This window comes from Physeter macrocephalus, chromosome 17 (genome assembly GCF_002837175.3).
Source record: "Physeter macrocephalus isolate SW-GA chromosome 17, ASM283717v5, whole genome shotgun sequence".
Lineage (NCBI taxonomy): Eukaryota > Metazoa > Chordata > Mammalia > Artiodactyla > Physeteridae > Physeter > Physeter macrocephalus.
The window spans coordinates 10,305,360-10,319,888 of NC_041230.1; the positions used below are offsets into that span (position 1 = coordinate 10,305,360).

Genomic DNA, 14,529 nt, shown 5'->3' on the forward strand with positions numbered 1-14,529 from the left:
CGCTCCGCGGCCTGTGGGATCCTCCCGGACCGGGGCACGAACCCGCGTCCCCTGCATCAGCAGGCGGACTCTCAACCACTGCGCCACCAGGGAAGCCCATCAACTTCCACTTATTATTTCTTGACCTGGGGAGGGGAAATATGGCGTTTGTTTTTATATTATTCTTACGTATGGTGTTATACACGCCCTACCCCAGGAAGGGGCAAAGGAGGGCTTTGGGTACCAAAGTGTGTATGAGTGTGTGTGTGTACACATACACACACACACACATACATACTCTCCTGTGTATATATTCATGGATATAGCTTCTGTATGTATGTTACATTCACAATAACTTTATAACTGAGGCTCAGAGAAGTAAGGTCACTTCTGGAGTTCACACAGTTCATAAATGCCAGAAAGAGAGCCCAAATACATCACCTTTATCGACCCCGTGCTTTTCTCACATGAAATCATGGAGCAGATGAAGCCTGAGCTGCTCTGGCAGGGAGGGGTGAGGCTGCCCTCTCCCCTTCCCTGCCCCGCCCCCCGACCTCCAGGCTCAGCCTTGAGGCCTAGGGATGCCCTGAACCGCTTGAGAACCTTGGGCTCGGGCCTGCACTGTGTCCTCCCAGTCCCCCCTCACCATCCTCTGCCCTCTCTGACCTGTTGTGCTCAGACTGCTGGAAGCTTGGGACAACGGCAGGGTCCCGGCGCCCCCTTGGGGCGTGACCTGGGGAGAGAGGAAAGAAGGCGTGGTCAGGCCACCGTCTTCCAGCAGCTCCCACGGTGCTCCCTGTGGTTACAACCCCCGCACCTCTGCCTCCGAGACGGAGAAAGGAGGCTCTGGCTGCAAGGCTGTTTGTATCATGCCAAGCGCTTTCCATCAGCTTTCGTCACGTTTACCCTAGGTGATCCTGGGGCACAGACAGGAGGCAGTCATTCCCTGCCTCTCCTCTGACACTGTCCAGTTGCAGGTCTGAAGTATGTGCGTGTGTATATGTGAGAGCACGCAAGCACACGTGCTTGTGAGCCTGGGGGTGGGGGGGGTTATGAGGATAAGGCGTGTCTCTGCATCACAGCGTTGAGATGTTATACTGCTTGATTTTCTGGGACCATCCCCCAGCCTCCTTCTTAGCCTCCCTGCCTCCAGTCTCATCCTCCATCAACCCCAGAAGCCTCACTCTAAATGTGACCCAGTCCCTCCCAGGCTCAAAACTCATCCTTAGCGCCTCACTGCCTACGGTTCAAGTTCAAGCTCCTTCAGCGTTTGACTTGGTGTGTGGCCCCTGCCCATCCCCCACCCTACCCCACACTCATTCATAAATAATCATTCCAGCTCCAATCACACTAAATCGCACTGGAGGAACTCCAGTTGGGCTCGGCACTCTGGCTTCTAGGCCTTCATGCACATAGATCCCTTTGCCTACCCTTCACGTGGCTGACTAACTCTCTCTTGTCCGCATGGCTCAGCTCAGATGATCCCTCCTTCCTTTACATCACTGGGGAAGGGGGCTCCTCTGGGCCCCTTGCTCCTCTCTGTAGTGTCACAACCCTTTCCACACTAGACGGAATAAAGGGATGTCCCAGTGTGTCTGGTCTCGAGCAGGCTGTGGACCTGAGTGCACACCCAGAGCTATAATGATGTCCCTGCCGGCGTCTGTGTGGTTGTGAACCTGTGTGAGGGGGGATGCCTGTATCCTTTACCTAGTATCCATCCCCGTGTGGCTACATCCTGTGATAACTCTGTGTTTGGCTACGTCAGTGTGTGTCGGTGGGTGCTTGTATCCCCCATGTAAGACCACAGTTCCCTGGAAACGGTGTTTCTCTGTGTGACTGTGCCCCAGCCCTGTGACAGCCTGTTCCCAAGGGTGACTCTCCCTGCCTCTGTTCTAGGAACTGTGGCCAACCGGGTAGGTTGTGTGCTTCACACGAGGTGCCTGCCAGGGGGAGAGGGTGTGCCAGAGCTTTGTGGCCCCACCCCTCGAGGGGCTCTTGGTACCAGATGGGGGCTGTAGCTGGCTGGCTTGCCCGGGCTGGGCAGCATGGGGGCCGCGCTGCAGGGGTTGATGCGTTTTTCCTTCTGGCGTCGGTTGCAGAACCAGACGCGGATCACTTCCTTCTCCATGTGCAGCTGCTCTGCGATCAGCAGGATCTCCTCTGAGGTAGGCTTCTGGTTCTGCGGGCAGAGGGCTCGTTAGCCCCGGGCCCACCCTCCCGCCAGCCCTCAGGGCCGCCCGGGAGGGTGGGGCCTCACCGCTAGAAAACTCTTCTCTAAGGCGAAGCGGACGTTTGTCTCGATGCTGGTCCTCTTCTTGCGTCTCCGGCCGGGGAGCCCGTCGAAACCCAGGCTGGGACTGCTCAGCTGGTTGGGACTGGGCAGGCTTGAGTCCACAGACATAGTCTCTGTGTCCGGGAGGAGACGGGGTCACAAGAGGGCGCTTCCCCCGGCCCGCCGCCCGCAGCCCGCCCGGGAGCCCCCAGCCCAAGTCCCACCTGCGTCATTGAGCCACTTCTCCAGGAGAGGCTTGAGTTTGCACATGTTCTTGAAGCTCAGGTTGAGGGCCTCGAAGCGGGAGATGGTCGTCTGGCTGAAGTCGTTGCCGTAGAGCTTGCCCATGGCCAGACCCACGTCACCCTGGGCCAGTGGGGCGGGGATGGGGCTGCGTTCAGAGCCCTGCAAAGGGCTCAGCCCCGCCCACCATCTGGCCACACCCACCCCGCCCACCAGGTGACTATGCCCCCCTTCACCCCGCCCACTAGGCAGCTACGCTCCCTCCCCCTGCCCACCAGCCGGTCACGCCCCTCACCCCGCCTACCATATGGCTACGCTCTCTACCCCGCCCACTAGATGACTAGGGCCCAACACCCCGGCCACCAGCTGGTCACACCGCCCTGTCACCCCACGCCCACCGCCTGTCCTGCCGGGTGGCCCCAGACCTGCGTGAAGCCCAGCTTGATGCGGCGTTGCTTGAAGGTGCGAGCGAACTGCTCCAGCTCCTCCAGGTCACTGGGCTCCTCGGGATGGGATGGTGGCTCCAAGCATTTGGGGGGCTGCGGGTGCGAGAGGTGCGGGTCGGGCAGCGTGGGGCGGGTCACGGCCTGGTGGGGTGGGCAGGTGGGTGGGATGCAGGACCGAGGACCAGGACGGGGCTCAGCATTGGCTGCGCAGTCCCCCCTCCCTCCCTTCCTCCCTGCCGTCCAGCCTCTTCCTGCAGACTCCCCTCCACCCACCCCCAGGTGGCCCCTCCACACTCATTGCCAATCGAGGTGACACTCTGCTGCCCCACAAGGGCCCTCTCACTGCCTGAAACTCTCTGCACATTCCTCCCAGTCTGCAGACTTCATAAGGAGCAGCCATCTCCTTTCACCAAAGACTCTCTCCCTGAAGCTGGGGGGGAGGGGTTAGTGGTTTTAGCCTCCTCTCAGGCAGGGAATCAGGGATCAGCTCTGCTACCGAATTGCTGGGTAACTCAGGCAAGTTTCTTAATCTCCCTGGGCCTCAGTTTCCCCCTCTGCAGAATGGAAACAATCATGGCTACTCTACCTACCCCATGGGGTTGTTGGGAGAATCGGGTTAAAAGTGAGTAGGCTGCAAATAAAGTAAAAGTATTTTTTAAAACAGACAAGGAGGGTGACTGGGGGAATTTACAAGGAAGCAACAGTTCTCTCTGGAATGCTTCATCTCCCTAGAAATAAAACATCTAAGTAGGTGGTGGGTACAGGGATGTTGGACGCACAAGTCCTTGATCCGTTAAACAAAACCCTGGGACCAGATGTGTTTTGGAATTCAGAATTTTTTCAGATTTTAGAAAGCCTACATGGGGCATATATCATAGATAATGTGAACCTCCACCATTAGGGTCAAGGCATCACCCCATATTCGGACATATGAACAGCTGTCAGCAAAGCACAAGTACCACACAAGAGGGATAAAGAAAAGTCACACGCTGCCTCACATTAGGCCAAGACAGGTTTTGCGGACTTCCCTGGAGGCACAGTGGTTAAGAATCCGCCTGCCAATGCAGGGGACACGGGTTCGAGCCCTGGTCCAGGAAGATCCCACATGCCGCGGAGCAATGAAGCCCGTGAGTCACAACTACTGAAGCCCGCGCGCCTAGAGCCCACGCTCCGCAACAAGAGAAGCCACCGCAATGAGAAGCCCGCACACCGCAACTAAGAGTAGCCTTGCGCACAGCAGTGAAGACCCAATGCAGCCAAAAATTAATTAATTAATTAAATTTATTAACTTTTTGGGGTTTTTGGAACAGTTCATATATTTTTTTAAAGGGCTGTTTTAAAAAACAGGTAGGAGGGAACTTTAAAATCCATAATCATGAAAAATTATTATTAAAGTTTAGGACCCAGTGGGAATTCCCTGGTGGTCCGGGGTTAGGACTCCACACTTCTACTGCAGGGGGCGTGAGTTTGATCCCTGGTTGGGGAGCTAAGATCCCTCAAGCCCCAAGGCGCGGCCAGGAAAAAAGAAAAAAAAGTTTAGAACCCAGGCAGCAAACTTCAAGAAAGGCCATGGGGACCAGGCAGGAGGACACCAAGGCAGCCTGAAGAACTCAACGCCTTCCACGAGGGGGCCTGAGCTCATGCCATGTGTACGCAGGTCCAGCCTTCCCAGAGCTTCTGGTTTGTCAAAAGAAGCTGGGAATCTGGTGTTTTCCGGGAATTTTGTTGACAACTAACTCAATTTTTAAATGATTGTGGGCCCTTGTTTGCAGTCTCTGGTCTGGGAAGGGGACACGAACTAGTACCCAACAGACTCTCAGGGAACACTCCCCATTTGGAGTGCTGGAAGAGATCTGAGGCATTCATGGCCTAAAGGCCTGTGAACCCCCTGAAATTTTGTGTTTGTGCACACGTGCATTTTGGGGCAGTGGGGGTCGGATTCAAATATTCCATCAGATTCTCAAAGGAGTCCATGTGCCTGCAAGGGTTAAGAGCCACTGGTCTGGCTGACACCCCTCGTTCTGTGGAGGAGGAAGCTGACTCAGACAGGGAAAGTGGCTTGCCTGGGGTCCCACAGCAAATTGGTAGCAGAGCAGCGCTGGACCCCAGGGCTCCTGACTCCTATCTTGGCCCCTGTGGCTGTGGCGGGGGGGGGGAGGGGCGCAAATGGAGAGGAGACCCTCACTCACCACCACTCCACGCCATTTGGCCACAGCCTGACGCACTCAGTGGACCACTCACCTGCGTGGGCAGCCCTGCCCGGGGCTGGGAGGTCAGAAGAGCTCCCTGGGTTTGCTGAGGTAGCTGGAATAGATTTGGCGTTGGTAGCAGGCCTGGGGGGACAAGAGGGATCGCAGGGGGTGAGGGGGACAGAGAGAGTTCTGTGGAGGCGTTGGGGAGGCCATCGGGGTGAGGGCCTTACCTGGCTGACTCTGCTGGGCCTGCGGCAGCAGGAACTGAGCAGGTGGCTGGAGGTGGTGACCCGGCACAAGCACCAGCTGCTGGAGCTGGAGGAGCTGCTGGATGTCCTGGCAGGGAGGGGGGGTGGACAGAACGACAGCCTGAGTCCTGGCCCGGCTCTTCCCTCTGCATCGCCTGAGCCCCGAGGGGTGCGCCACAGGGCAGGCTGGCATAAGGCATAGAGGGATGGAGCATGGGTCACTGGGTGCAGCCCTGAGCTAAGGGCAGCCAGGAGGCCGGAGCATCCTACATGGGTCATCACCGGAGGGCTCGCTCTTTATTTACCTTTTCTTTCTTGATGAAATATTTGCCTTGTCCTATATTCCCACAGAACAAATAGGATCGTTTAAAAATGTAAATCAGACCAAGTCTTCCTTCCTTTTAAAACACTCCCAAGGCAAATTACATCATGTCTGGGATTAGCTTTAAAATACTCCAGCCCCTAGCGGCTGATTAAATTGGTACGGAGACTTTGGAAAACTCTCTGGCACTCTTATGAGTAGAATTGTGTTCCGCTCCACCCACCACCAAAAAAAAAAGATACGTTGGAGTCATAACCACCCCCTAGAACCCCAGAGTGTGACGTCATTTGGAGATAGAGTCTTTGCAGATGATCACGTTAAAATGAGGTCATTAGGGTGGGGCCTAATCCAGTACGGCTAGTGTCCATATAATACGGGGAAATTTGGAGACAGACGCACTGCAGCTGCACTGAGATACTATTTTTACCTAAGGACAGTGCATGACACACTATGTTGGGGCGTGAGGGGAAACAAAAATTCTTGCATAACGCTGGTGAGAGGGTAATCCGGCAGCGTCTATCAAAATTACCAGTACACATATCCTTTGAATCAGCCGCTCCACTTCTAGGAATTTATCTTAGGGATATACTTGCACTTGCGCAGGATGACCTCACTAGAAGGATACTCCCAGTAGCAAGCAGTGTTTTAGCCAAAGAGTGGAAACAAGCTGAATGTGTAGCAGCGGGGGATGGGTGAATGAATTAGGGTAGATCTTCATGACAGAATATTATGTGTTCATCAAAAAGATCGAGGACACTCTTTGTCCTGATATGGAACCATCTTCAAGATGTCCTGTTGAATGGAAAGCTCAAGAGGCAAAACAGTGGGTATGATGTGCTACTGTTTGTGTTAAAAAAAAAAATTATATCCTGGTACCTGCTTGGGTATGCATAGATTATACTTAAAAAACGATACCAGAAACTGGCAACGCTATAAACCCTTCTGTACCTCTCGAATTTTGAACATTTACCTTGTCCAGATAAAGGAATAAATACCCAGGGGTCCCACCCCGACTCGCCCAGTTGAGCAGTCACTTATGCCCAGCATCCCTGCTTTTCCAACCACTCGTCTTGCAAGAGTTCCAGGCTGTTCCCTGTCCACCTGCAAAGGCCTCCGCTTTCTCCGTGTGCTTTAGCAAGTGGACAGAGTCCCTAGATGCTCCCTGACCTCTCAGCTTTCTCACTCTAGCTGCTAATCATCTAAGTATACAGCTTAAGGAGTTTGACATCCTACGCTATATCCTTTGAAACTGCATCCACTCTGCCTTCCCTTTTGAGACCCTCCCCACCCACCCAATAAGGCCAGCCTGGCTATTTCTCTTCCGCACTTGGGTTGACCCTGGGCACTGAGTGAAGCCTGGGCTTCAAGGCCTGCCATTTACGGTGGACCCTTCCAAGAACCCCATACCTAATTTTGTTTTATAATTTTGTCTTCTTCTTCTTCTTTTTTCTGGCTGTGAGGTGGCTTGCAGGATCTCAGTTCCCCGACCAGGGATTGAACCTGGGCCCTGGCAGTGAAAGCGTGGAGTCCTAACCACTGGACCGCCAGGGAAGTCCCTTTTCATCAAATTTGTAATATCGATTGTACATCCAGCTCCTTGCCATGGCCCTGCATGACCTGGCCTTCCTCACCTCCCACGACTCTCCCACTCCCTAACTCATCCAGCCACACTGGTATCCCTCCTGCCACTGAACCCAGAAAGAAATCCCCACCTCAGGGCCTTTGCACGTGCTATTCCCACCCCCCTTGATCTGACTGGCCCCTCATCATCATTTAAGCCTTTATCAAATGCCCCTTCCTCAGAGAGGCTTCCTCTGGCCACCTGCTCTGACACGGAGATTTCTTCCCCCTAGTTGCTCTTACGTTATGCTCTTTTCCTTCCCTCATAGCAACATCAGCTTCCTGTCTGTCTCCTCAAAAAGGTGCCAGCTCCACGAGGGCACAGATTTGCTTGCCTTATTCCTCACTGTAACCCTCACGCAGTAAGGTGCCTGGGCGTGGTGGAGGATCCCCAAACGCTGGTTGACCAAAGGAATTCAAGGAGGAGAGAAAGAGAGAAGATTCTGGGTGAACAGTGAGCTGCCTCAAGACTGGGGTTAGGGACTTCCCTGGTGGCGCAGTGGATAAGACTCCGCCTGCCAGTGCAGGAGAACGGGTTCGAACCCTGGTCGGGGAAGATCCCACATGCCACGGAACAACTAAGCCCATAAGTCAGAAGTACTGAGCCCGCATGCCGCAACTACTGAAGCCCGCGCGCCTAGAGCCCGAGCTCCGCAACAAAAGAAGCCACCTTAATGAGAAGCCCGCGCACCGCAACAAAGAGTAGTCTAGTCGCCTTTCGCCACAACTAGAGAAAGCCCGCGCGCAGCAACGAAGACCCAACGCAGCCAAAAAAAAAAAAAAAAAAAAAAGAGTGGGGTTAGCCAGTAGAAGGCGCCATTTCTCCACAACCTAGAGCCAGCTGAATCGGCACGCCAGCTGAAGCCACTTGGGGGCGCGTTAGGACGGAGACAGGGTGGAGAAATTGGAGTAGGCGGAGGGATGCCAGCGCTCCGCAGGGCCCCGTAGTGGATCACCTGCTCTGTCCCTAACCCGTGAGAAAAACCAGCACAGAGAGCTAGCACAGCCCATTAAAACCGAGAAGCGCGGAGACAAATTCTTGCTCATCGCTATATTCTCTTCACTCCCCTGCCCCAGTGCAGGCATGGAACGGGCAATGCATGAATTTCCAAAAAAAAAAAAAAAAAAAAAAGACTGGGGTTAGCCAGTAGAAGGCGCCATTTCTCCACAACCTAGAGCCAGCTGAATCGGCACGCCAGCTGAAGCCACTTGGGGGCGCGTTAGGACGGAGACAGGGTGGAGAAATTGGAGTAGGCGGAGGGATGCCAGCGCTCCGCAGGGCCCCGTAGTGGATCACCTGCTCTGTCCCTAACCCGTGAGAAAAACCAGCACAGAGAGCTAGCACAGCCCATTAAAACCGAGAAGCGCGGAGACAAATTCTTGCTCATCGCTATATTCTCTTCACTCCCCTGCCCCAGTGCAGGCATGGAACGGGCAATGCATGAATTTTCAGTGAATGAATAAAGTAACCCTTAGGACTGGTGGTGTTTGGGGGCAGACTGGCTGTGCTTTGCCACAGGTGGGATCTTGGCCACAGACTGGGGGCAGAAAGACTGAGACACACAGTTCATATGACACGTATGGGTTCATATGGGTGAACTGCAGTGTAATCACCCACTGGGCTTGGTTCCACCTGGTGGGGAGAAGGCAGCCTTGAGCAGGAACTAGAGGCCGCTGCGGCCCCAGAGCCGTGCAGATGCGCCGCCTCACTCCAGCGCGCAGGGCCGACTCCCCTCTCTCCCCCATGACCGGCCTCACAAGCTCCACTCCCGCAGCCCCAGCGGGAAGGTGTCGACACTCACTTGCCGTCCCTGATACGGCAAATTTTGACCAGTTCTGGACACTGCATGCTGCGAAGACGTGGACAGCCTAGAGTGACGTCCGGAGTGGGGAAGGGGTGGGGTCTGGGGACCATGTAAGTTACTTGCAATCGATTGTGGGAGGGGCCGCCTAGGGAGGGAGGCAGTGAGCTCCGTCCTGGGGGCCATCCGGGTGAAACTGCACCCCCAGAATGGTGCAGAGGGAGTTCCCACACTGGGTGGGAAGGTCACCTCGGTGTGCATGGATCCCTTCCAGCTGAGAACCATGAGGGTTTGCGTCTTGGCCATCGTGCCTGCTTTTTTTTTTTTTTTTTTTCTTTTTTGTTTGTTTGTTTTTGTTTTGTGGGATCTTTGGGGATCTTAGTTCCCCGACCAGGGATTGAACCCGGGCCCTTGGCAGTGAAAGTGCGTAGTCTTAACCACTGGACTGCCAGGGAATTCCCGTGCCTGCTTCTTGCTGTGTGACTTAGAGGAAGCCAGCTGTCTCTCTGGGCCTTACTGTATAGGGTGACAATGCACGGTGTCCTGGAGCCACCTGGGCTCTGGAGATGGCCAGACACCTGACTCTGTCCCTTACACACTGTGAGACCATGGGCAGTTCCTTACCCTCTTTAAGCCTCAACTTCCTCAGGTGAGGATAATCCTTAATAATAATCCTCAATAATCCTTACCTCATAGAGCTGTTAAAGAATTAAATGAGAAAACAGGTGTAGAACGTTTAGTCTGATCCCTGGTTCACTGAAGTGGTCCTCTGTAAATGGCAGTCCTTTTTAACTGAGTCATTTCTCTCAGGGCTCAGTTTTGTCATCTATAAAATGGGAGTAATAATGTCTACCTCTTCACTGGGTTGTTTTGAGGCCTGAGTAGTATTATTCTCAAAGCATTTTGGAAATCACAACCTACTCCTCCAACACCAGCATTTGCTAGCACCGCACCCTCACATCAGCCGCCTCATGTCACCCCGTGAGCTCTCGAGGGCGGGAGCCCCACCAGTCCATCCTCTTCCTGAAAACTAACAACTTCCAGCTCCCGCCCAGGCCCTCCACTGAGCTTCAGCCCCAGATATCCATCTGCCTATTTGATGTCTCCCACTTGGGTGATTAATAGACTCTTTGAACAGTACCACGTCCAAAGTGAAACTCCTGGTTCCCCAGCCCCACCCTCCAAAACACCCTGTTCCTCCCCTGCCTCCCCCAGCTCAGGAAACCACCTCACCACCACCAATCTCTGAAGCCAAAATCCCAGGAGTCACCCTTGACCTATCGGATCCACACAAAATAGCATCCCGGACCCCACCTTCACCCTCCTCGCCACCCCCCCCCCACCCTTGATGCCTGCAAGGACTTCCCACTCCTTACTTTACTTCTAGTCCATTCTCCCCACAGCAGCTGGAGGGAGCTTTGTAAAGGGTCAGTTGGGACCCTCGCCAGCTTAGAACCCCCAACAACCTCCCATCATACGCAGCACACATTCCAAACTCCTGGATCTTGCCCACGAGGCCCTGCAAAAGCCAGTCCTGCCTGCCTCCCCACCTCACCACTTATTTGTCTCCCGCTCACTCTGTTCCAGCCGTTCCACTTTCCCCTGTACCCTGAACAAGTCAAGCTTGTTTCCACCTCAGGACCTTTGCACTTGCTGTTGCCCTTTCCTAATCTCTCCCACTGCCTTCTTCATGCCTGACTCATTCAGGTCTCGGTTCTCAAAGGCCACCTTCTCAGTGAAACTTTTCCTGACCACCCCATTAAAAGTGGCTTCCTCCCTTGGGACTTCCCTGGCGGTCCAGTGGTGAAGGCACTGCACTTCCACTGCAGGGGGCACAGGTTCCATCCCCTATCCTGCATGCCGTGCAGCGTGGCAAGGAAAAGAAAAAAAAAAAAGTGGCTTCCTCCGTCTAGGACAGCGCCCTGTGTCATTTTCTTCATCACACTTATGCTAAAACCGTCTTGTTTTGCTGATATGTTTACTTGTTTACTGTCTCGCCACTAGAACATGATGTCCTCAAGGGCAGCCACCTCTGCCTTGTTCACAGCTGTCCCCTCGGGGCCATGAATGAGCACCCGGCATACACGAGGTGCTCGATAAGTATTAGTTGAATAAATAAACGACTATGATTATTCCAGTCCCTCCACTAGGGGAAGCTCTAAAGGTTGGAGGTGGGGGGTGGACAGAGGTAGCCTGTCTCTAGCGTCGGATCTGCTACGTACCCCCGTCCCCCAGAGGTTGGCCCTGCCACGTGGAGCCCACGAGGTCCTGGCGACTGAGGCAGAACACTGTGGAGCGAGAGAACCATTCAATAGGGAGAAAAAAACACCTACCTGCCAATTGCACATTACATTCCATGCTACCTCATGCTAAAATTCCAGGACAGATGGGCAACAGCAGATCCCAACCCAGGAGTCCTGGAGTGACTGGCATGCCTCTAGACCGGTCCAGCTCCTGGACTCTGGGGCCTGTGGTGCCAGGTGGGTGGCTGAGCTGACCTGGCATCCCCCGCCCCTTCTCCAGCGGCAGGACCCATCTCCTCCTCTTGGGGACCTGCCCTCCCCCACTCTCAGGTCTCGCAGTCCAGGTGGGGCTGACCCCACCCTCCCGGGAGTTGGGGGCAACGACTCAAACCTGGCCACTGGGTGTGTTTTTTCTCTCTGGGTGGGGTGGCTGCAAGTCTTGAAGTGCTGGTACCCATGATGCCCGACCCAGAATGAAAAGGGAGACAGATCCCTGGGGCCAGGCCTGATGTTCCAGGCTGGGCCTCTTCTGTGATTTGAGCCAAACAGTCCCTTTTCCTCTTCAGCTGCCTAGAGTGTCCTCTTCAGCTGCCTAGAGTGTGGCTGTGGCCCCACTGACACCCCCTCCTGGCTCATCCTTTGCTGCCTCCCACCCCTCACCTCCCCAAGTCTGCCCTGCTCTCTCGCTTTGCCTTCACCAGTCCCACGCCTGGAACCCTTTCCCCAGCTCATCCACCTGGTAAACTCCTACTTGTTCCCCCACCTCAGTTCAGATACCACCTCCTCCAGGAAGCCTTCCCTGACTCCCTCAGACACAGCCCCCTTTCTTTTCCCGCATCCCCACCACATCCAGCAGGTTTCTCTGGGAAACCCTTCTTCACTAGGTCCTACCCCCCTGAAAGATCTTCTCAAGCTTTATTTGCCGTGGTCATATTACAAAAATAGGGACGTTCCTCCCCGCCCCCACCGCCGCCGCTCTCCAAATACAAAATGATGTTTTAACAGTTAATGTCAATTTTCAGTCAATGCCTACCCTACCCCAGGCATTCTGAACTATTCCCCTGGAGAGATGTCTTCCCTACCCTCGATTCAAAAACTGCAGCAAAACATCCCTCATTGATTCAGTAAACGTCTGTGTGGCCCCCTCGGTAGAAAGCATCATGCTGAGTTGAGTGCTGGACACACAAATTGTAAACCTGTATTATAGGGACTTCCCTGGCGGTCCAGTGGTTAGGACTCTGTGCTTTCAATGCCGAGGGCCCGGGTTCAATCCCTGGTCAGGGAACTAAGATCCCACAAGCCGAGGGGTGCAGCCAAAAAAAAAAAAAAAAAAACCAAAGTCAGTGGTTCCTCGGTAGAAAGCATCATGCTGAGTTGAGTGCTGGACACACAAATTGTAAACCTGTATTATAGGGACTTCCCTGGCGGTCCAGTGGTTAGGACTCTGTGCTTTCAATGCCGAGGGCCCGGGTTCAATCCCTGGTCAGGGAACTAAGATCCCACAAGCCGAGGGGTGCAGCCAAAAAAAAAAAAAAAAAAAACCAAAGTCAGTGGTAAAGTTGTATTATAACTGTCCCTTCTGTACAGGCTAGGGAAATGCAGGGAAGGTTCCTGCCAAACTGACAGACATTCCTTCGGAAGTTGGCATTAGAGGGACAGAAGGGGGACTTTCCCTTCGTACTTTATATAATTTTAAAGTGATAGGGTTGTGGATGCTTTTTGACTTTCGTATTATTTTTCAGGTAAAGCATTTCTCAGTGGCTCATTGGTGTGTCTGTTCCCTACAAGACAGGGAGCCCCCCTGGGGACAAGGCTGGGTCTGAGTCATGCCTGCTTCCCACCAGGGCCTGACCCAGGAGGCGGGAAGTGTCTGCGAAACGAGGGCAGGACAGAGCTGGGCAGGCACAGGCAGCTGCACTAGCAGGCACGCGACACAGGCTGGGGAGAGGGTCAAGCCCGAGGCCGAGGCCGGCTGTGGCTGCAGCGGGCAGCGAGGCAGAAGGACGGTGGTCCCCACCATGGCCTGGGCGCAGTATGGTGACCGGCTCATGGGCTGTACGGGATAAACATTGGTCTACTGGGGAAGTGAGATCACAGGGTGACAGAACTGCCAGAAAACAACTTCAGCCCAGCTTTGCACTTGCAGGAGACAGATGGAGATCAGAGCTGAGGGAAGCTGGGGCAGGAGGAGGGAGAGGAAAGGGCTGGACAGGAGGGGCTCGAGGGGACCTTGAGAATCAGGGCCTGGGCAGGTTACAGGTGGCATAGGGTCGGCCTGCTGCAGCTGGTGTCCGTAGGGAGTCGGGAAGAGGTGGTTCTGGGGGGTGTATGAACAGGAGTGTCTGCTGCTCACGGGGGCTGAGGGCCTGGCTGGGTCTGCGCTAGGCTGCCCCGTCCCTCCTCCCTCCCTGTAGCCTGTGCTCCTCGAACAGACATTTCCGAGGGCATATGTGGACACAGCCCTGGGTGATGAGGGCTGTGGCAGAAGGAGAGGCAATGGGCTGGGGGCCCCCAGAGGAGGCAGGAGGCAGGAGGCAGGAAATCAAACCAGCTGGAGGGAGGGAAGTCACGGAAGACTTCCTGGAGGCGCAGGCTCCCAAGCTGGGGCTTAAAGGATGGAGAGGAGTTCTCCAGGTAAAGGGAGGGGGCTGACTTCCAGGTAGAAAGGAGAACAGGAGCAGGAACACCAAGATTGGAGGAGCCCTGAGCCTCAACCTTGCTCAGTGAAGAGCCGTGTGTGCTACGAGGCAAACAGATCACCGGCTGCTGGCGTCTCTGGTGGCCGGGGTGGCAGGGGTGCCAGTTAGAGGCAGCAGCCCCAGATCACGTGGTTAGAGCCCTGGACTCCCAGGCCTGGCTTCCAGGCTGGCTCTGCCACTTGAGCTCACTGTGTGACCTGGGGCAGGCAAGTCACTTTGCCTCCCCGGCACGCCTGCCCACCCCACCACCACCGGCGCCTTGGCCAGGATGAGGATTTGTGGATTCAAGGAGGGCACGTTAGCATAGTGCCTGGTACAAAGGCAGCACCCGACAGACTACCTATGGCAACGGTGGCAAGCCAGGCATTGGGAAGATCTGTTTGGAAGAGTCGCTACAAAGCAGCAAGGCCAGATTGCTCTGCGTTTCTGCAGAGCCAGGCCCGGCGGCAGGAAGCTCTAAGGA

The 14,529-nt window shown here is 54.8% G+C and overlaps 1 protein-coding gene across 17 annotated transcripts in view; it reads right to left on the reverse strand.

The window, feature by feature from the left end:
- The window catches only part of LOC102986691 (POU domain, class 2, transcription factor 2), a 114,155-nt gene that overhangs the window by 2,995 nt on the left and 96,631 nt on the right, over positions 1–14,529 (reverse strand). For 11 of the 17 annotated variants that reach the window (XM_055078849.1, XM_055078848.1, XM_055078846.1 and 8 more), the window contains 7 exons: positions 5,363–5,468; positions 5,182–5,273; positions 2,920–3,081; positions 2,476–2,617; positions 2,237–2,385; positions 1,982–2,158; positions 646–712 (listed from right to left, as the gene is read on the reverse strand). In XM_055078849.1, the coding sequence (XP_054934824.1) occupies positions 646–712; positions 1,982–2,158; positions 2,237–2,385; positions 2,476–2,617; positions 2,920–3,081; positions 5,182–5,273; positions 5,363–5,468 (895 nt within the window). The remainder of the gene's footprint in view (positions 1–645; positions 713–1,981; positions 2,159–2,236; positions 2,386–2,475; positions 2,618–2,919; positions 3,082–5,181; positions 5,274–5,362; positions 5,469–14,529) is intronic. The other 6 variants (XM_055078851.1, XM_055078850.1, XM_055078847.1 and 3 more) reach the window with 1 other exon arrangement.